The sequence below is a fragment of the Anastrepha ludens genome, chromosome 4 (assembly GCF_028408465.1).
Source record: "Anastrepha ludens isolate Willacy chromosome 4, idAnaLude1.1, whole genome shotgun sequence".
Lineage (NCBI taxonomy): Eukaryota > Metazoa > Arthropoda > Insecta > Diptera > Tephritidae > Anastrepha > Anastrepha ludens.
In genome coordinates, this window is record NC_071500.1 from 10,371,650 (window position 1) to 10,393,029 (window position 21,380).

The following is a 21,380-nucleotide window of genomic DNA, read 5'->3' on the forward strand; positions in this document are numbered from 1 at the left end:
AGACTTTCTTCATGATGCTGAATGTGACATAAAACAAGGCGTAAGTAATTTCCGCTGACTCATCCAACACATGCAGCGGTTAATGAAGATTTCCTATCTTATGCCTCAGTTACGCAGCGACGTAAAGCCGCTGAACGTATCTACTGACATGTGAAAAACATACAAGTATATAATTTTTCTGTCTCCGTAGATATATCCGCAGAAATCCGCAGCGAGCAAAGTTTTACATCAAACCGTATCAGCTGACTGCCTTCTCTCTCTCTAGGCAGAGTAAAAAGAACAGCTGATTTCAGCGATTTTTTCGCGAGTATGAAATTTGCGTCACTACAAAAGGCAGGTACGGATGGGCCCTACGTTGGTGGGCAACTGAAGCTTTAAATGCTCACCACACTGAGCCTTTTAGAGACCTTATCACACACAAACACATACAATGAGTACGTCGATAACCATCTACACTTTCAGCTGGCTAAAGACGCACTCTTCTCCACGCCTTTTTGCAAAATATCATAAAAAAAAGTACTTGTACACACATCTATGCACATTCAACTGAGCTCTACCACCTACTCTGCTGATGACGTGCCATGAAGAGTTAATCAATATTTGCTGGAACTTACCACTACCATTTTTTGAGTGCGTATGCATGCACCTATACATACATAAATATGCGTGTATACACAAACTCGTATGACAGTTTGCCATCAAACCGGCAACCCACTACGACTATTGCGCAAATCGCCTAGCCAATGTGATCGACTCGTTATGGAAACGTTGCGCACTTTTTGGATTATTGGGTATGAAGTGCATACAACTATGTATGTATGTATGTACATACTTTTTGAATGCGTCATCAAAGATAAAATCTATGTATCTCTAAATTAAGCCTTCAATTTCCCCGAATCAATACGGTAGCGGGTCGTTCTACACTTACAAATCTGGCTGTCTTCAGTGAGTATTGTATCTCCGCATTCTCTTCTGGGTGCGGAGTTGTTTGCATATACACCGACTTTTCTAAAGCCTAGAAATTTCACACATGGTGTTGATGGACAAGCTCGCTTGCCTGGGTTTTCACTATACTTTTCTGCAATGGGTTAAATCCTATTTGAGTGGAAAGCGGTGCATTGTCACACTCGATGACCTTGCATCTGAACCGTTTTGCGCCACCTCTGGCATAGCACCGGGTAACATTCTGGGTCTCTGGGGTCTACGTGGAATCCAGCGGTACAAAACTGCACCTTACTCTTTGAATGCATGCATCTGTGCTTCAGGCGGAGGTGTATGCTGTTAAAGAAGATGAACTTTGTTGTGGAAAACAGATGGAGAGGCAGATCTATAGAGTCTGCAGCGAAGCCAAGCTGGCCTTAGACAACCCCACTTTAAGGGTAGTCGAGTCCTGTAAATCCAGGCTGAACTATGTCGGTACACATAATAGTCTGCTGCTAACTTGGGTATCGCGGGTAACGAGATCTTCGACTCTTGAGCAGGGGCAGGCTCTGAGGCCAACTTCTCTCGCCCGGAGCCCGTTCTGCACTCCCTTCTGCAGCCATCAAAGCCACGGTTAGCAAACGGGCTACTTTAACCCGCAAGCGAGCCTGGCAGGCTGAGAGAGGCTGCAGATGAACAAAACTGATGTTGTCTGTCATGTCTGACCACTGACTGTCGCAGATCTTCCTGTCATTAAGCCGAAGGGAATGTAAGCAGTTGGTTGGACTGATGACGGGCCACTTTGGAAAACGTAGGCATCTCAGACACTGTACTCTGCCCAGCTTATGGAGAAGAGGATCAGACGGCGGACCCTTTCCTGTGCATATGCCCCGCCTTCGCTCGAATCAGGCTTGAGGTCTTTGACACTGATGTGTTAAGATGCGACAACCTTGGCTCCTTGGCACCACAAGATCTACTCTACAGGAGGTCGAGTAGATTTAAAGAAAATTAAAAGGCAATCCGAGTGCAGTACAATGGACTTATTTGTGTCTGAGTGCTGTACTTGCTAGTTGTACTTGGGTTCATTGCTGTTTATTCCCTTTATAAATAACATTTGTTCTTGAGTTTCATTCGCCAACTTTTTATTATACGCCGTCGATCTGAAGATTTATTCATTCCTTAAGAATACTGCAGATGTGATGAAACTCCAATCCGAATTAGATGGATTCTTGGTGCTTAAGATCACATCTTTCTTTAAATATTAAAAATGCGTCCAGGTTTCCTTTTCAAAATCACGCAGTACAGCTTCTCTGGAGGAATCTTGCAATCTCTTCAAGAATTTAAGGATCTTGGCGTTATTTTTGACATTAAATTTTCATTCATCAGTCATATTAATTTTTCACTTCAAGGGCATAGTTTTGAACGGCGTAGTAGCAATGAAATTACTGCTGCATACATCTTTTATTCGCTCGCATCTGAAGTATGCTGCCTGGTTACTCGTCTAAGACAAGACACTCGGTAGCCCTAAGGCCCATTGTGATACCCGCATCCCCGAACCAAGTTGCTTAAACCACTTAGATATTTTTAAGATCAGGTCTTCGAAGAAATAATCGCCAAGATATTTGGCACGGCTTTTTTGAATTGTAGGAAATTCACAGAGGAGGTGTTGTACAGACTCAATTTCTTCTTCATCTCCACAACTCTTGCAGAAGTTATTGTGAGATACCCCTATACCACTGGCTAAGGTGCCAATAGGGCAGTGACCCGTTATAATGGGAGGACGCTGGTAGTGGATCTATTTAATCCAAGAAAACATTTTGCCTTTGGCTGTTGTGACAAGAGAGCTTTGGAGACTACTACAATCGCAGTCTATTACTCATTTAGAGAAATGCTTAAGTCCACTCGTTGAGGGTCAAGCTCCGAGCCTTTCTTTGCGCACTCATCCGCTCTTTTACTTTTCTTCACAGTGATTGGGGACCTAACAAAGTATGGTGTTGCGTTGTCGGATAAACGAGAGAGGCATCCTATATTCTTTAACACATCTTGAGTTGAAGCGCGCTAAGGCAAGTGCCTTGATCGCTGCTTGAGTATCAATAAAATCGAAAGGTTTCCCGGAGGCATGCCCATTAGTTTTATCATTTTTGCTACTTTGTCTATCGTAGATCTCAGCTTGGAAGACGCTACACCAGGTTGGGAGCTTAAAGAAGCAATTTCATGATAATTGTTCCCGATCTAGTGTACTGGATAGTGGTGACCACCATCAACTGATTTAACTTGGGCCTGCCAATCCTTTCTATGGGGCATACGTATTTTATAGTCTTTGTTCAGGTCTAACTTGGGAACCAGATAGCCTCTTTTCGCTGCTTCTTGCAAGTGTTCCACAGGTAGTAGAACTGATGCATGCAAACGTACGTGTTTTCCTTCAGCATGCCTGCTGCTTTAATACTGAAAGGAGATTTGGCCGCTATCCCTTCAATGGGTGGAATATGTAGGATCACTTCCAGCGCCACTTGGTACGTCGATCGGAGCGGACCTGTTATTCCTAAACAAGCAAAGGAAGCACGTAAGAAAATAAATAATTTTTTTAATGGCGTGCTAGGGTATACGGCAGTGATATTATTTATATTCTAGGAGAAATGTGGAAAATTTCGGGAGCTGGATGTCAATATTTTATTGATAATATCTCTATGAACCCTTGATCTTGACGGTGTCCATTTTTGTTTAAACATTTCACATTTCTCTTTTTCCTTAGCAAAGCTAGGTTGGACACAGAAAAGTTATCGAAATAATCTGAGAATATTTCACAATTACTAATTGAAGAGAGAGACATTTTGTGTGATTAATCTGCTTCATATATTACAGATTCGGGGGTTATAGCCTAGACAGACGGCGGCGTTAATCGGGATTATTGGCGCAGTTAATTTTTATTAAAATTGTAGTGTGACAGACGGTTGTTACGCGGATTAGTGAACAGCTGATTTGTTATTGGATAGTTTTGTCAGCAAAAGATGGATCGTAGGCGACAAATACGGGTATTAGCTGCCGTGATACTAAAAAAATAATAATTTATTTTAAAAAAATCTTAAATTGCTTTTTCTCAAACTGCTCCGCAATATCAAAATAATTAAAGAAATTTCGAATGCATCAGTGGAAACTAGCATTACATCCATAACATCTCAAATCCTCTCCGTTCAGGTTGAACGTTACTTTCTGCTTGCCATTCGAAATTGGAAAATGAACTTATAAGAAATGAAAATGCACTCATGGGACTCATCTTATTGTTCCAGAATTTGCTTGCTGCAATTATTCTTTTTAGATTAACGAAACCAACGCAAGGGTGAGTCTTGTCGAGGCCCTATGCGCTCGAGAGAAGTGAACAAGGAAAAAAAAGATTGTTTTCAGTCTTTTTGTTTTTCTCTTTAAAAGTTTCATTATTTTTCACTCACAAGAGATATTAACCGTCATTTTTCGGCAATGTTGCCATCGAACAATTCCCTAATCGAGTTAAATTATGGGAATAAGTCTAGTTGTCAATCCGCATAAGTAGTGCTTAATTCTAGAGAGAATTCCGAATTAAGTCGTTAATCCCGATTACCGCCAACGACTGTCTAGACCATTAAGCGTGAAAATGAACGTAATCTACTTATGTGTGCGTAAATCTTTTATAAGGTGTATTTTTTCATTTTTTTTTTAATATTTTTTGTTGATTTTTTTATTAAATTTTTTTACTATTTTTTACAATTTTTTTACAATTTTTTAACAATTTTTTTTACTATTTTTTATACAATAGTTCCGAATGGATAGTGGTTGACTTGGTGTTAAAACATTATATCATACACCAGCACCACATACATGAACTTTTTTCGAGCACCCTGTAGATTCATAACCAAATGGCCTAACCCTATAAAAAGCGAATTCAAATTCAATTCGCCTGTGCGGTAAGCAGCGGTTGAAGTTTTAATAAAAAGTGCAGCTTATGTTTCTTAAATCCCCTTTAAATGAATAGAGGTGGAGTAGCAATGATGTTTTCTCTGTTTTAAAGTAAAATATCGGTGCAACATCGATTACCCCGAGATAAGATTTTTTGTTTATGTACGTTTTTTTAAATGAACTAAAACAAATGTGTAACTATATTTATGATTAAAATAAAAAAAAACGCCAGATTTTTATACATTAAAGTTAACATATACACATTACAAAAAAAATACTTTTCGTTAAAAATTTTCAAAACAAATATTATTATTTTCAGTTATTATTTTTTTGATTTTTATTTTTCAATTTTGTTTTTGTGTGCATACACACAGGTAATCATATGTATGTATGGAAGATTGGTATAGTTAAAATGAACTCATGCAATATTTATATGGATTTTTTCAAGTACGTTTAACCCATAGGTGCTATCAAAGACACTGAGCACATCCAGCGAAATTTTCCAAGGAATCTTTTTGTAGAACATATTAACCCTTTAATACCCAGCTTAAGAGGGCTTTTGAACAATTTACAAAAATGGGTCTTTAAGCTAACCTTCCAAAATTAGAAAAAATCACATTCCACCAACTATTGAGCTTAAGAAAAAACAATTTTATAATGCCGAAATCGGCGATGAGTGAGCAACGCTAGGATCCACGTGTTGTTGAACAATCAGCTTAATGTTGTTACATATCTACAGTGAGTCAATAAAGTTTAAGTACACACATCAGTCAGATAAAAAAATTCATATGTTTCATTCAATTTACATAAAAATTTATTAGAGCTTGTATATTTCACATTGTAAATAAAGTAAGGAACATAAAATCATTCTTTTCAATTCATTCTTACAGCTTTAAAAAATAATAAACAAAAAACTTTACACTATCGTGATTTCACACAAAAAAAGTTTAAGTACACTTTATAAATAATATTATTGGAGGTTGAATTAGTTTTAAAGGTTTTTTTTCGAAGATTTGGGGCTTTATTGTGAAAAAACGGTACAAAATATTTTATTCGAAGTATTGGCCATCGCTAGCTACAACTTTCGCCCATCTTTCGGGCAATTTCCGGATGCCGTTTCTCCAAAATTCTGGCCGCTGTTTGGCTATCCATGACTCAACCCATATTTTGGTAGCCTCGTACGAGGAGAACCGCTGGTCCGCCAAATCGAGACTCATATGCCGGAACAAATGATAATCGGAGGGAGCTATGTCTGGACTATACGGCGGGTGGGGTAACACTTCCCAGCCAAGCGTTCCAAGGTATTTTTTGACAGGTTGAGCAACATGCGGCCGAGCGTTGTCATGTTGCAAAATAACCTTGTCGTGCCTTTTTACCGTTTCCGGCCGTTTTTCTTTCAATGCCCGGCTTAAACGCATCAATTGCAGTCGGTAACGATCCCCCCTGATTGTTTCGCCCGGTTGGAGCAGCTCAAAATATACGACGCCGACCTGATCCCACCAAATGCAGAGCATGATTTTCTTGCCGTGAATATTCTGCTTGGCCGTCGACGTTGATGCGTGGCCGGGCAAACCCCATGATTTTTTGCGTTTTGGGTTATCGTAGTGGATCCATTTTTCGTCGCCAGTCACCACCCGATGCAAAAAACCCTTCCGATTTTGTCGCTCGATCAGCAATTCGCACGTAAAAAATCGCCGTTCGACGTCGCGCAGCTTCAACTCGTACGGGACCCAAGACGCTCCTTGTCTTCGGTGTGAAAATCACCACTTTTGAATCGTCGAAACCAGTACTCACATGTTGAAATCGACGGAGTATGGTCTGGGTAGGCCTCCTGCAGCAATTCACGGGCTTGGGCTGTATTTTTTTTCAAATTGAAGCAGAAAAGCAAAGCTTCCCGCAAATTGCGTTTCGACGGCACGAAAGTTGACATACTCGGAGCACGAAAACACTGCGTTGTTTATACTTCAGCGAAATGACAGATACTGATAAACAAAGCCTAGGGATGAGGCTTTGTCATGAATATATATTCAGTATTGCCAACACGATAAAGTGATAAATAACGCTATCTGTGTGTCACCTTTAAAACTAATTCAACCTCCAATAAAAAAAGAACAAAAACAAAAAACTTGGAATAAATTAATATTTTGTTGGTCCTCCACCTGCATCGATAACAGCTTGTAAGCGTCTACGCATGATTTTCACTAACCTTTTAGTGTCATTTTCTGCGATTTTGCCCCACTCCTCTGATAACGCATTTTTAAGCGATCCCTTTGAGGTTATATTATGTTTCCGAATTCTTTTTTCTAACAAATCCCAGACATGTTCAATGGGATTTAGGTCCGGTGATTGTGGGGGAGTATGCAGTTGTAAAGGAGACATTCCTTAACTAAATATGACGTGTGCTTGGGGTCGTTATCCTGCTGAAAAAGAAATGTATTTTCATCGAGCCCCAATTGCGTTGCACTTTGCTTAAGGTTGCTGCGTAAAATGCTTAGATATGAATGCTTATCCATAGTAGTTTGAATAAAGACCATTTTACCCAGACCAGCTGCCGCCATACACCCCCAAATCATTATGTTACCGCCACCGTGTTTGACAGTCGGTATTAAATTTTTTATCTGCATCTCCTCGTTAGGCTTTCTCCATATTTTTGTCGCTCCATCCGGTCCATAAATATTATATTTAGATTCATCGCTAAATAATACGTTATCCCAAAAGGAATCTGGCTTTTCTAAGTGCTCCTTTGCAAAATCCAAACGTTTTTTTTATTAATAGGTGATATTAGAGGTTTTCTACGTGGAACTCTTCCATTGTAACCAGCTTTATGAAGTGCATTTCTAATGGTCTGAGGATTGACGCTTGTTGCAGTTCCTTGTAGCAATTCACCACGTATTTTTGAAGCAGATTTTTTGGGATCAGCTTTGATGGCATTCAAAATATATCTCTCTTCCCGTTCGGAAACTTTTTTTGGACGACCAGAACGTGGTTTCTTTTGCACATTTCCTTTGCTGTTGTGAAAGTTAATAATATTTTGTACGCTAGAATGTGTTTTTCCAACAATTCTTCCAATTTCGCGCAATGATTTTTTTTCCAAATACAATTTGATGATCAGTTTTCTTATTTCCATCGATATTTCTTTACCTTTTCCCATTTCGTCCACTTTGAACTAGCGCCTGTATACAAATGTACAAATTATCAATAATAAAATGCTTCAAACGCATTTCTACACTTGTTTGCTAAAACCCAAACAAATTTAAATCCGTTATTTTTACAAAAACAACAAAGCAACAATACATATTTGCGTGTTGTACTTAAACTTTTTTTGCGTAATTTTAGCGCTCATTGAGGGTTATTTTAAATCTAAAATGTATAACGGGAACAACAAAAAAACCGGTTTTCATGACAACAATGTACTCTTTTAATGATACAAAGATATTGCATGAAGTTTTTTTTAGCATAACTATGATAATTCTTAGTGTTTGTAAGAAATAACAAGGTGTACTTAAACTTGTTTGACTCACTGTATGTACATATTAAGTCGATACCTTCGCCAAAAAAAATTCGAAATTTGTGCAAAATTAAATACAGAGTTCGCTAAGATATCTGTTAATAAAGCAAAAACGATAAACTGTTAAAAATAAATAAATAAAAAAAACTTAACTCTGTCCGTCGTACCAAGCATGTTTTATATCGGATTTGTTACTAAATCGGAATAATAAACTCAGCATTATTTCGGTAATACATACAAAATAATCGAATTTTCTCTTTCGACGACGCTGTTCAGTGTACACTCGCATGCGCACTATTCTTTTAGACAGCAAAGTATGTTTGTACGTGGCTCAATGGGAAATATTCGCAAAATGCGCTCAATAAATTCTATCTGCTAGCCCGAAAGCATTCCTCCACTGAGAGGCGCGCTATCCGCATAGGTTTTCTACTTTTCCCCCAATTGAGCTCCTTCTGCAAAATACGATAGGCGCTCGTCTGTTTTTATTTTTTCTCTTGCGCTCTTTTTCTCTTATCACTTGAACAAGTTTGTGCTCACATGCACTTAAAAATGTAAATAAATTGTATATTTTGTGTCATGTTTGAATACACTCATAATCACGTACAATACAATGAAACTATGTATGTACTATATGTACGGATGTATGTAAAATAAAACGTGCATGAAGATAGTAAAGCACGATTTGTAAGGCACGTTGTGCAACAAGTTGTGCTCATGTTCTCTTTCGGCTCAATGAAATGTTTTAGTGATGAATCAGTAAATAAGCAGCATGAAATGGTATGAGTAAAGAAAGTTTTTGTAGTATCCTGAATAGAGCAGAAGTTTTTACTAATAAGGTGTGTGGCCAGCCGCTTTTGCTTTATCGTTTGCCTTCGCCATACACTCTTGGCCTTTTCAACTTTGCTTTTGGGTAAATTGAAAATTACTTGATTTTTGCTTAACAAATATGCGAAAAGTATGCACAAAATTGTGTGCCTACATACATACTCATATACGCAAATATACGCAGCTGCGTGTAATTTGTCGTGTGCCCTGTTCCTGCCAACAGAGTTCTCATTTTAATAGACTTCGTGCAATTTTATATTTAACCCTTCATTTCGATGGAAACTTCCATGAAGATAGCAGAAAAAAATATTTTATGGGGGTAAACATGAAAACCCTTTTCTTAATAAAACATAAATATTCCCGAATTCAAACTGCTTGTGCCGCAAATATAAACACTAAATAAAAGAATTCAAAGCAAATTTGTATATTTCAATATAAATTCCCATAACCTCAATACTTTGTTATACTTGGAGATTATTTTTTCAATGCCCTCTAAGCAATATTCTTCCTCCTTATGCGCAAAAGATGCCGCCATGCCTCTTCATCGTGGGAAAATTTTATTCCACTTTTTAGTTGTAATTATGTGAAATTTTGTATTTACGAGGGGGTTCAATAAGTACGCGTGTTAGAAATGAAGACCCCATTTCTTCAAATAATTTTTTTTCTTCAACATACTCTCCTTTTAGAAATATACACTTCTCCCAACGTTCCGGCCATTTTTTTAACAACCCCTCCAAAAATAGGACCTAACCTATCAATCAGTCTGAAATTTGTTTTGCCGTCGTTTGATACATATATGGCAGCACACGATGCTAACACCAACTTCCCTCAGGAACGCACTCTGTCATCAAACACGGGTACTTATTGAACCGCCCTCGTATATGATCCGACCTCTCGTTTATAAAAGGGGTTCCAATAAGAAAAATGCTATTTTTTAATATAAATGATCGGATGTTTATTTCCTTATAAAGAGGAAGGTATGCCGTTAATAGTGGAAAATAACATCAGGCAAATGACCACCACGACCACGCTTACAGGACAATGGCCCCTATTATGAGTTAGATTCGATCTTCGATATTCGCTGGTTGTCGAAGATCGAAAATCGAATGTCAATTTGGTATTATGAGCGGTGCAACTCTATCGAAATTTTCGTTGTTTACCGAATTTAGAGTCGAATGCAATTTTGCTTTCGATTGTGTAGCGTATTGTGGGAAAATTAGTTAAAATGTAAGTTGTTTGCGATTATTTATTATTTTATAGTAGCCAAATAATGAACATATATTAATTTTGTTAATTTTATGCAGGTCGAAAGTCGTGAGTACCAAACAGCAATTAGAAAGGCTGATCGCATTAATGGAAGAGAATCCACAATTCGCAAAAGGGATTTACACAAAAGTTCAAGCAGCAAAAAAATGGGAGGAGTTTACAACAGAGCTGAATTGATTGGGACCACCAGTTAGAACGGCAGCAAAATGGATTAAGGTTGATAATGGGTTTTTTGTGATGTTTGTAGAAATACATTTTTATTTTCCCTTGGCAGGTATGGGCTGCTGAATCACGAATATTTGAATAAGGAAAAGTTATAACAAAAATAAAAAAGAAACTATGGAGTAAAGGTTTTTATTTAATACTTTTTAGTTTTTTCCATAATATTCTAAGAATTTAATTTCTAATGTTTTCTGCTTCTCCCTTATTTGACTCCACTTCAATATTTCCAGCATCATCGTTGAGGGTTTCATCGGATAACTCTTCAGCCGGAAGTTGAACATTGTAAAGCAGACAAATGTTGTGCAAAGGTGCACACACACAAATAATTTGTGTTGCTTTTTTTTGAGAATAGTGGAGAGCTCTTGCCTGCAACAAACATCTTTAAGACTCTAATTGTTCTCTCAGTGATACTTCTCGCTTTAGCATGTTGTTTGTTGTATGCCCTTTGTGGAGACCCTTCCTCAGAGTTTTTGAACGCCGTCATTAAATATGGTTTTAGAGCGTATCTAGCATCGCCTGAGATAGACAAAAATTATTAAAAACGGAATTTCAATTGGTATTTATTACATACCGAGGAGCCAAGTATTGCGACGACCATTGAGATGCTGCTCCTCTAAATGCGCTTTCAATGGCGACATGTTGAAAGAAATAGAATCATGAGTAGCTCCTGGATTTTTCGCATTTATATAAGTTATTTTCATTCCATGATCACAAACCTAAAATTTACATTATTCACACTGAGATGAATCGTCGAACCACAACTCCGTTGTTCTCATTTTCACAAAAAATACTTTTTTAACTTTTAAAAACGTTGTTAACTAAGAATTTAGAAATACAACCGCTTTTTCTTTTATTTTGATTTGCTGTATCAGCTGAGAAAAAATTATCTATTGTAAATGCGTCGAGCGATCGAAATTCACAATAGTCCTATTCTTCAGCGAATGAGCACCATAATACCAAATGAAAATTCGTTCGATCAGCACTTTCGACTACAGTCGAAGATCGAATGTTGCTCATAATAAGGGCCAATATCTTTTTCATGAAATTTTCCATACCTGATTTGCAAAGTGGCTGCCCTATGTCCTTGATGGCCTCACGAATTCCATCCTTGAGGTCTTGAATCGACCCTGGGCTGTTGGCGTAGACCTTCTCTTTCACGTGGCCCCAAAGAAAAAAGTGACAAGATGTTAAATCACAAGATCTCGGTGGCCAAATGTGATCACCTGTTCGAGAGATAACTCGGTCCGGAAACTTTTTCCGTAAAAGATCAATGGTCTCGTTGCTTGTGTGGCACGTAGCGCCGTCTTGTCGAAAATAAACGTTGTCCAGATCAATACCATCCAATTCCGGCCATAAAAAATCGTTAATCACCGCTCGTTATCGCAATCCAATTCAAAATAACACCTGTTATTGGAAAACCCTTTAGATTGAGTTGAAATTTTGCGTATGGTTAGGCATTGTCATAAACTTAAGCAAGTTAAATCTAATAAGGATCCATGCAGTTAAGCTTTATGATTGAGAATTTATCCAAAAAGTTAGTTCGAGTTAATTTTATCGTGTTAGTGTTGGAAGAGAAGCATAATAAAAATAGCGGTACTGCGATATGCATAACCATTTGTATTACTTCGGGCATGAGTTACCTCTTCGTTTTGCGAAGTCATAAAAAAACTTTAACGAAATAATAAAATAAAAGGGGAAGTAAAGGCAGCTTTCACTATGTACTGTAGACTCTTGATAGGGGTAAATGTCAAGCGCATCAAGCAAAAGCACAAATAGGTATCACCATAAGCGTAAACAATAACGCGAACGAAGCGTATTGACAACAATGTCAATAGCAGAACGTCAATAAATTGCTGGTGTTGAAATGTGTATTTTTGTGTATTTATTATATATTCTTATACTCTAGTGAGAATGGAGATGCAATTAAGAAAATAACTATATTCGAACTGGTACAAACGGCACGCGTTGTTAGGAACGATTTTTTTTATTGTACCAGTGATAGAACTTTAATTCTATTAGCTAAAATTTGGATGCAGAGCACGAGAATTCACGAATCAAAGCCAAAGCCATGCCGCCTAAAATAAAGAATTGACGGTATTTATCTGATACTTAGCGTGAGACGGAAATGACTGCAAATGGGGTGTCCTCGTGCAATCTTGTCCTAGCCCGATTTACTGTTAGGTAATTACTGTTATGTAGTACACGGTGGAGAGAATTCAGAAGATGTGCCCAACATCAGACCGTTAACCGACTCTATGTGATTTTGAAGGAATCAACTAACAGTGAATGTGACAGCGGTTTGTCTACGACAAGACTGAGATTGTGTTGTTAATATACGAAAAAATCAACACAACCACTGCGCATTTTACTTCGTTACCGTCGGAATAACGACTGATTAGACGAGTATATGAGTACGTTCATGCTGAAAAGATTTTTAGAGGTGTACTACTTAGCAGACCGTTGTTCGGCTCTGAGCGAATTTGTCGGATATGCCGACGTCATTCGTTTTGTGTTTCACTAAACTAAAGCTAAATTTTGTGAAACACAAAACGAATGACGTAGAATCCAGAGTTCCCCTCAAAAAAATTTTTTTTTCACCATAACTAACGAGCAAACCTGGTATCTATCATCCTTGGAGTACGTTTGAAATCAGCAGGCTGAAATTTGCTTGTTGAATAACTCGAAAAGTATTTTTCGGATTCACGTCGAATTTTCTCACAATATTTTTAAGATATTAAATTGGTTTAAATTCAAGGGCCGATGTTGAATGTGAACCACACCTAAACGTCAACGCCACCGTTGGACTTCTTTCTTTCAGATTATTTGAAAGAAAAGGTGTATGTCGATAAGCCAGCAACAATTCAAGAACTAAAAGATGAGATAATTCGGTACATTAACGGCATAGAACCTCAATTATGCCTCAGCGTCATCGAAAACTTGGAGGTGTGCCGCCGAGGCCGCGGCTGCCATTTGGCCGATATTTTGTTTCACACGTAATTGAATCATACCCGTATTATCATAATAAAGAGAAATGATCATAATTTCCTAAAAAATTGTATTTTATTCAAAATCAACGCCGGCCCTAGAAATTTAACCACCCTTTACTTTAAGAAAATGCAAAAAAAATCCAATACAGGGTGGCTGATGAATTTTCCTACATTAAGAAACTCAAATAACTTCTTTTTTAGTGTATGGAATTCATTTATTTTTTTTTCAAGTTGAAGGTCATTAAATTTTATTAAATGTAGCTTAACTAGTTTTAAAAATAATTGAATTTAAATGCCCCATGCTCGTTGACACAAGTGCGGCATCTTAGTAAAAAGTTGTTCATTGCTGCTTTGAGAGTTGCGACAGGAATAGCCGCAATTGTTGCCCGAATGGATTGTTTTAGTTCATCCAAATTTGTTGGCTTTGTTTTATAAACTTCTTGTTTACATAAACCCCACAAGAAAAAGTCAGGTGCAGTAAGGTCAGGCGACCTGGGGGGCCAACGAAATTCGGAGTTTCTTGAAATCAGTTTATTGGGAAATTTTCATCGCAACTCTGTCATAACAGTCTGGGCTATGTGAGACGTTGCCCCATCTTGTGGAAACCACACAGAGTTGAAAGGAATTCTCTTTCGGCGTAGTTCTGGATAGAAAAATTCTTTCAGCATTTTCAAATAACGGTCTCCAGTAACCGTAACGGTGTGACCATTTTCTTCAAAAAAATAAGGCCCGACAATACAGCGTGAAGAAACCGCACACCACACTGTCACGCGAAGAGGATGCAATTCCGTCTCGTGGAGTATCTGTGGGCTAGAAGTACTCCATATTCGACAATTTTGTTTGTTCACATAGCCGTTTAAATCGAAATGGGCCTCATCAGACATGAAAAGGCAGTTTAACATGTTTTGGTCTTCTTCCACCATTTGCAGGATCTTCTGGCAAAATTCCAAGCGAATCGGCAAGTCTGCTGCATTCAGTTTGTTAACCATTTGAATTTTGTAGGGAAATAAGTCTAAATCTTTGTGCATTATTGTTTGCAAAGACTGTCGGCTGACACCAAGTTGAGCAGATAAGCTTCTTGTTGAAACCCTTGGATTGCTTTGTATAGCTGCAGCTACAGCAGCGATCGTTTCCTCCGTCCGAACTGGTGGGTTTCGATGATAAGGCCTTCTTGCGACTGTTCCTTGCTCAGCAAAATTATTCACCAGTCTCATTATGGTCCATCTGCTCGGGGGATCGCCACCAAACATCCGCCTGCACTCTCTCGGTACCAAAACTACGGACTCCAGTGCGTGATAGCGGCGGACTATCCAAATTCTTGTTTGCGTGTCCCAGTTATCCATTTTAATAAATTTTAAAGATCAATCTGCAAATTAAAACAAAAATGGAACAGATAACTTAAAAAGAAAAAAAGTTATTAAATTTTTTTTGGTAGCGGCTTTCATCAGCCACCCTGTATTTTGAAAATTCTGACTACCCGTAACCTTATAAGTTTATTAGCGTGAGCTTCATTAAGTCATTTATTATTTATGATTCGCATATTTACAGGTGATATAAGAGACAGAGATAATACTGAAAATGCAGTGCCTGTCACCCATTTACAAGTCAGGCCAGCCCATTCGAGTACACCTCTGGGTTCAACAAAATATTTTCCAGTGGATTCAGCAGCAGCTGAAAGTACCAGAGCACAACTTCCAGAAGAAAATAGCACAAAGAAATCACTTAAGTCCATGGGCTTAGATGAGCAGATGGTAAGTTTTAAAATATATTTATACGCAAATATTTATATGTAACTAAAAATTACTCGAGTTACTTAGAATAAGGAGAGCAACCTATTTAGCTATATCTGTATGTTTCTCTGCGACACGATAACTCGAATAAAAATTGGCAAATCTGCTACATGATCCTGCTCTATCCAGACGCAGGTTTAATATTTTAGGTAGACAATTTTTTAATGACTTGGAAGATCTCAGTTCTGTAGATATCAGGAATACCTGTACTCAAAATTTTTTGAATAGCACATACTGGTTGTAGGACTGATAAGGACAAGTCTCCCAAGTGTCCCACAGAACAGCCGCTTCAACCTAACCTAAGCTTGTCATAAAAGAAACCTACGCACCTAACTTTAACTTTATGAAAAACACAGTCCACCAATTGGATCTAACTGTTTCAGTTTTTAAATTTTGAAAAGCTCACAGCCCTGCCCTCATTTCTTTCCCCTTCCACTTAAATGCATTTCAATGCGTCTCCAACATCCCGATTTTTTATGTATTTCCCCAACACACATACATACACACATATGCATATACTCCATATTGTGCATAGAAGCAGCGAACTTCATGAGTAAAACGTACGTAAAACAAAAAAAAAAAAAATATGTACATATGTAGGTACACAAACAAAAACGCTGTACAGTAAAAAAATGCGCATGTGCCTGTTCGGCAGCTCGAAAAGTAGAGCAAGAGCGCATTTTTGTGAGCCTAGCCAAAGGCATTCGTTGAAAAGTGCCATGCTGATGATACTTTCGTGATATGTCTGATACCCAATGATTCGTTGCTGGATTTTATGATAGCAGATGGAAATGAAGGTTCGATATGTATAAATTAAGAAAAACATCTGATTAGGTACGCATTCTGTGGTTAGGAAGGCGTGACGTGTGGCTGGGCGCTGAAATATTACATCAAGCTCCATCAAGGTTTATTTATGTTAATATCTTATGATTTTAATTGTTTTTTGGTTTTTCTCATGCCCTTTATCAGTTACCGCAAACCGTTGCACGCGGTCATTGAGTATGAACAAAAAGGCGGCATGCTTGAAAACTATGTAAATATGTATGTGTGTATATTTGTTTTGTAAAATCAAGAGAAATTTGTACTTCGAAAATCAAGAGAAAAGTCGTAAACTCAAGAATGATGTTGTGTTCTGTACATCGTGTAGGAAACTTATACTTACATATGTACTTATACATATGGAAAGAGAAAGCTGTAGAGCGTGTAAGAGAATCAAATTCAAATCAAACCGGTACTAAATCAGCCTATAGTACATACTTTTAGCAAGACCGAAGGTCGCGGCAGCCAAAATTAAGAAATTAATAGGAGGCAGCTGCTCTAGCAGAAATGAGAGGGTAGCTGAAGTTTCATTGGAACTATCGCTAACTTTGTTCCATATTACATCGTTCACAAAAATTCTTCGAAGCAACAGTCCGCGCTTCGCTCATATTCCGCGAAGCTTAATTGGTTTGAGTGGTTTTTTTATTTAACGGCAGCTGCGTTAAGTGGGAGTGTTTCGATTACAAGGCTCGTTGTTTTATGTTGTTGTCTTCTTTTACCTTTAATTTGCAATTTCAACTCTTCTCCGGCATCTCTTTGCTACGGTGCGTAGATACAAACCATAAACTATGAATCTTAGATGCGTCATTTACGTTCGCAGAAATGCAACAGCGTGGCATTGAAAATTGATGCTTTTCTGAATATGCGCTTCCTTTATGCCCAACAACAATATTTGTAAGTGTGTGATGATATTCATTTGCATGCTACCTTAGAAAAAAACGGATGTGCTTCCCTGTCACTGAGCTTTGTTAGTTATTTAGTTTATGTTGATATTAGACTCTGTTCTTGTTTAAACTAGAGTAATTCAGGGAAATTCCTTATAAAATATTTTACTCAGACCAGGACTGATTAGGAAGCCAAGGCTCGCCTTTTATGGGTGCAGCGGCGCTATCAGCAAAAGACGGGTGTCTCGCCTAAAGTTACATTTTGGCGATATAACAAAATTATAAATCCAATTTTGAAGTATGAATCAGTTCTATTCCATTAATGCCACTTGGTGGTCGGGAGTTTAGGAAGGTGGTACGGATCTCCCGTGAATGTCTTTTGATGTGTGCCTATATACTGATGGATCCAGTAGTTACAGTCGGGTTTGGTCCACAATCTCATCGCATTAGTAGAAAATATGCTTCCTGACTCACCTGGAAGGTGGCTCAAGCTCTAGGCAAATGTCTGTAAAGGTGATTCCTAAGCCAGCATCATTTCTTTGCCTTTGCCCCAAGTGCTTCCGGCTAGCGATTGGAGCTTGTAGGGGTTTTGGACCTTAGTGACAATTGCAGTTGTAGGCGCAGAGAAACAGAGCACACTGTACAAGGTGACATGCAAAATTGTTGGGTGGTTAACGGTCGATATTGGTGTGTCATCGACTTTCACATTTAACTGTAGTTTGACATCTTTGGCCCAGGTGGTAAAGAGGGTCGCTGTGGGTTTGGTGGGGGAAGCTAAGATAACTCACAGTAAAAAAATCGAGAAAAGCCGTCAAGATAAACGTTCACTTTGGAACACAAGTCTCCAATGTCATAGCCAGACGCCATTATCAAACAATCTTGAGCACAGGAGACCAATGAAACTTCTTCTAGTGGCTTGGGAGCTTCGACATATAGAAGTTGAAAAACAAGGGTGAAAGGACACCGCCATACGGCACACCTTGCTTTATCCTCCTCTGTTTTGAGCTGTGATCTCAAATTAACGACTACACAGATATGTAGTTCGATGATTACCTCTTTTGTCCCGGCGGGAGGGTCGACTGTTAAATATCAATTAGAAGCGTGGAATGGCAGACTGTATCGAAAGCTTTTGACAGGTCCAACACTACTGCGACAGTTCACTCGTAGGGGCGGTTTTGGTTAAGCTCGCAGTTTTCCTGGGTGTTTATGACGGTAAGTGCTGTGGTGGTACTGCGCACTCTAAACAATCCATGTTGATGTGTAGCTGGAGTCAGGTGTTACGTGAAGTGTGGGAGTAGAAGGACCTCAAGTGTCATTCAATCGTCAGCCTTCTCTAATCCAAAGACCCCTCTTCCGTTTTCCCCTCTGTTTTTTTCTGTATTATGGTATTACAATGGACGCATTTGAGTGGGCTCTTGCATGGGCAGCCGTTCAACCTGACCTACTGATATTTGACCTACTGACTACCTGACCTACTGTCTTGAAAGAACAATTTGTATTCATTCCAGAGCTCATTGTCGATTAATTAACTTTTGAACGCCTATTTCTGGGAATAAGGAATTTTTCAAACATAAATATACTTATATTTTCCGATTCTACTTTTCAATACGTTTCTAATGATACCTCATAGCAGGATAAACATTTATATCTTCTTCTTCTTTATATATAAAAATGAATGTTTGTCTGTATGTCCTCGATGAACATAAAAACTACTGGACCGATTATTATAAAAATTGGTATATATATGTATTTTTCCACGGAGAAGGTTTGTAGAATATGCTCATTGCTGCCACTCGCCACCAGGCGGCGCTGCAGAGTAGCAACTTCTGCCCCGTTCAACCGATTTTTTCGAAATAAACAAAATCAATAAAATGGTTTAGAATGAATTGAACATTTTTGTACTGATTTTTCTTTAAAAATATTTTTCTTAAATTTATTTTAGTTTTAAATAAAAATAAAGAAACTATGTATTCTATTTCGTTTCTTTCATTTTTATTTCTTTTAGAATGCTTCGACCAATCCAGATTGTACAAATGAGTCCAAAGAATCGACAGAATTACCACTAAAACAGCAACAACAGCAAATGGAGCCAGAAGAAATCATGTCACACACCGTACATGTGAGAACGAATTTCGGTAATAGCGACAAAGTCAGCGCGTCAGCAGTATCGACCTCTCCAAATCATAGTTTGCATTTTGAGCATACGCAGTTGCATCATCCAGAGTTACCATCTCCGCCCGTGCCACCAGCCCCACCACAGAACTCTCCGGTCGATTATTATACAGCAAACGATGTCCATGCTATGGGTGCGTTTGCGTATACTGCACTGCCATCAACGAAATTAAAACCACCAACAGGAGCTGCTGCTGCAGCGGCGGCTGCGGTGGCGGCAGCGGCAGCAGCAGCAGCTGCCACAATACGCACCAATAAAAGTCGAATAATGGAAAGTGATTTGATACAAAGCAGAAAAATTAAAAGGAAAACTCACCTGCCTGGAAAACGGCAAAAAGATATTGAAGGCGGTGAAGTGGGGGAAAGCAATAAAGACAATCGGGTAAATCACTTTTCAATTCAATCCAATTGCATATTAATCCATATTAAAAAAGAAATAAATCAAACAAAATGCAAAAAAACGAGCTTAGCATCACATGATTTTATTTTGTTCACAAATAATTTGTTTCATTCCATCATCGCTGTCAGATGAAGAAAATTGCATTAGCAATTGTGTTGTTATGGCAATTACAGCTTTCTTCATATTTTCCTTGTTACCCTCAATTTATGTATATTACATATGCATATATTGCCAAATTAATTAATAACCAAGAAGTACCAGCATCAAATACAAAAGATATCTTCAATGCTTCCGATTTGAATTTTGGAAACTGCAGCAACTGTCACTGGAGACTGTGAATCAGAAGTACACACCTCTATGTCATTAGCCGATTCCTATTTAATATATCACTTCAAATAAATTGTATCTAAAATATTCTCCATTTTAATCACAATTCATATTGAAATTTAGAACTTTGACTCAATTCGCAAATTTTAATTCATGTTTATTTTTACTTTGCGATCAGTTGTTTTTCTCACTACAGGCAAAAATGTATCCAGTACAAATTCCCCTAAAAATGAAGTGTCATTTGGCTATCTCACTTTCCCCTACTTTGAAAGCTTTTTGGATACATGTACACCGAAACTTGATCATTTGTACACGCTCCATTGCTTGCCTGTGTGCATACTCAGGCTGTGTCAAATATGATTGACGTACGATGCCATTTGCAAAAATTATAAATCTTCCGTTACAAAAATTGTAAAATATTTATTTCTTAACAAAAGAATTAACAATAATCTTGTAAGCTTAGCAAAGCTAGCAATCGTAGTCATCTTCAAGCTGGTCCATTTGAAAAGAAGTCCCGTTAACCAATTCTAATCGGATGAAGGTGAACTTCACACTTAATTGCTCTTTACTGTTAACTGATCTGTTCGCTCTCACAGCAGTCGACTCCCACTTGCATTGTAACTGCATGCGATGCTTTAGAGTCGTATGTGTGTGAAGTTCACTAGTTGGACAGCAAAGAGCATGTTCGTTTACGTAGGTGACCCCCAGTTATTTCTGCTTAGCTTATATATGTATATAATTGGTGCGTAAACCCTTTTTGGGTGTTTGGCCGAGCTCCTCCTCCTATTTGTGGTGTGTGTCTTCATGTTGTTCCACAAATGGACCTACAGTTTCAAGCCGACTCCGCACGGCAGATATTTTCTACGAGGAGTTTTTTCATGGATACACTCAGAGATTTAACATCGCCTGCCGAGAGGCAACCGCTATTAGAAACAACTTTTTTTTATTTTGATTTTTCACCGGGATTCGAACCTACGTTAGGGTGATTAATTTTGCGCTTAAACCCTTTATGGGTCTTCGGCCGCGCTTCTGCTCCTATTTGAGGTGTATGTCTTAATATTTTTCTACACATGGAGAGACCTAAGGTTTTATGCCGCCTCCGAACAGCAGTTGATTTTTTATGAGGAGCTTTGCCCAGGCGAAAATACACTCAGAGGTCTAGCATTGTCTACCGAGGAGCGACTGCTATTAGAAAAACTTTGTCTACCATTTCGTGTTTCATGCCACTTCGTGCTTCAAACTCATAACATTCAGGTGTACGTATGTGGAATTTGATAAAAATGGCAACAATATTGAAATTGCTCCCGAAAACGCCTTGAATCTCAGTCG

The 21,380-nt window shown here is 38.3% G+C and overlaps 1 protein-coding gene across 1 annotated transcript in view; it reads left to right on the forward strand.

The window, feature by feature from the left end:
- Positions 1-21,380, forward strand: part of LOC128860909 (ecdysone-induced protein 74EF) — a 38,986-nt gene that overhangs the window by 16,531 nt on the left and 1,075 nt on the right. Inside the window, exons 3-4 of the mRNA XM_054098704.1 lie at positions 15,208-15,410; positions 19,158-19,706. Coding sequence (XP_053954679.1) covers positions 15,208-15,410; positions 19,158-19,706 — 752 coding nt within the window. The remainder of the gene's footprint in view (positions 1-15,207; positions 15,411-19,157; positions 19,707-21,380) is intronic.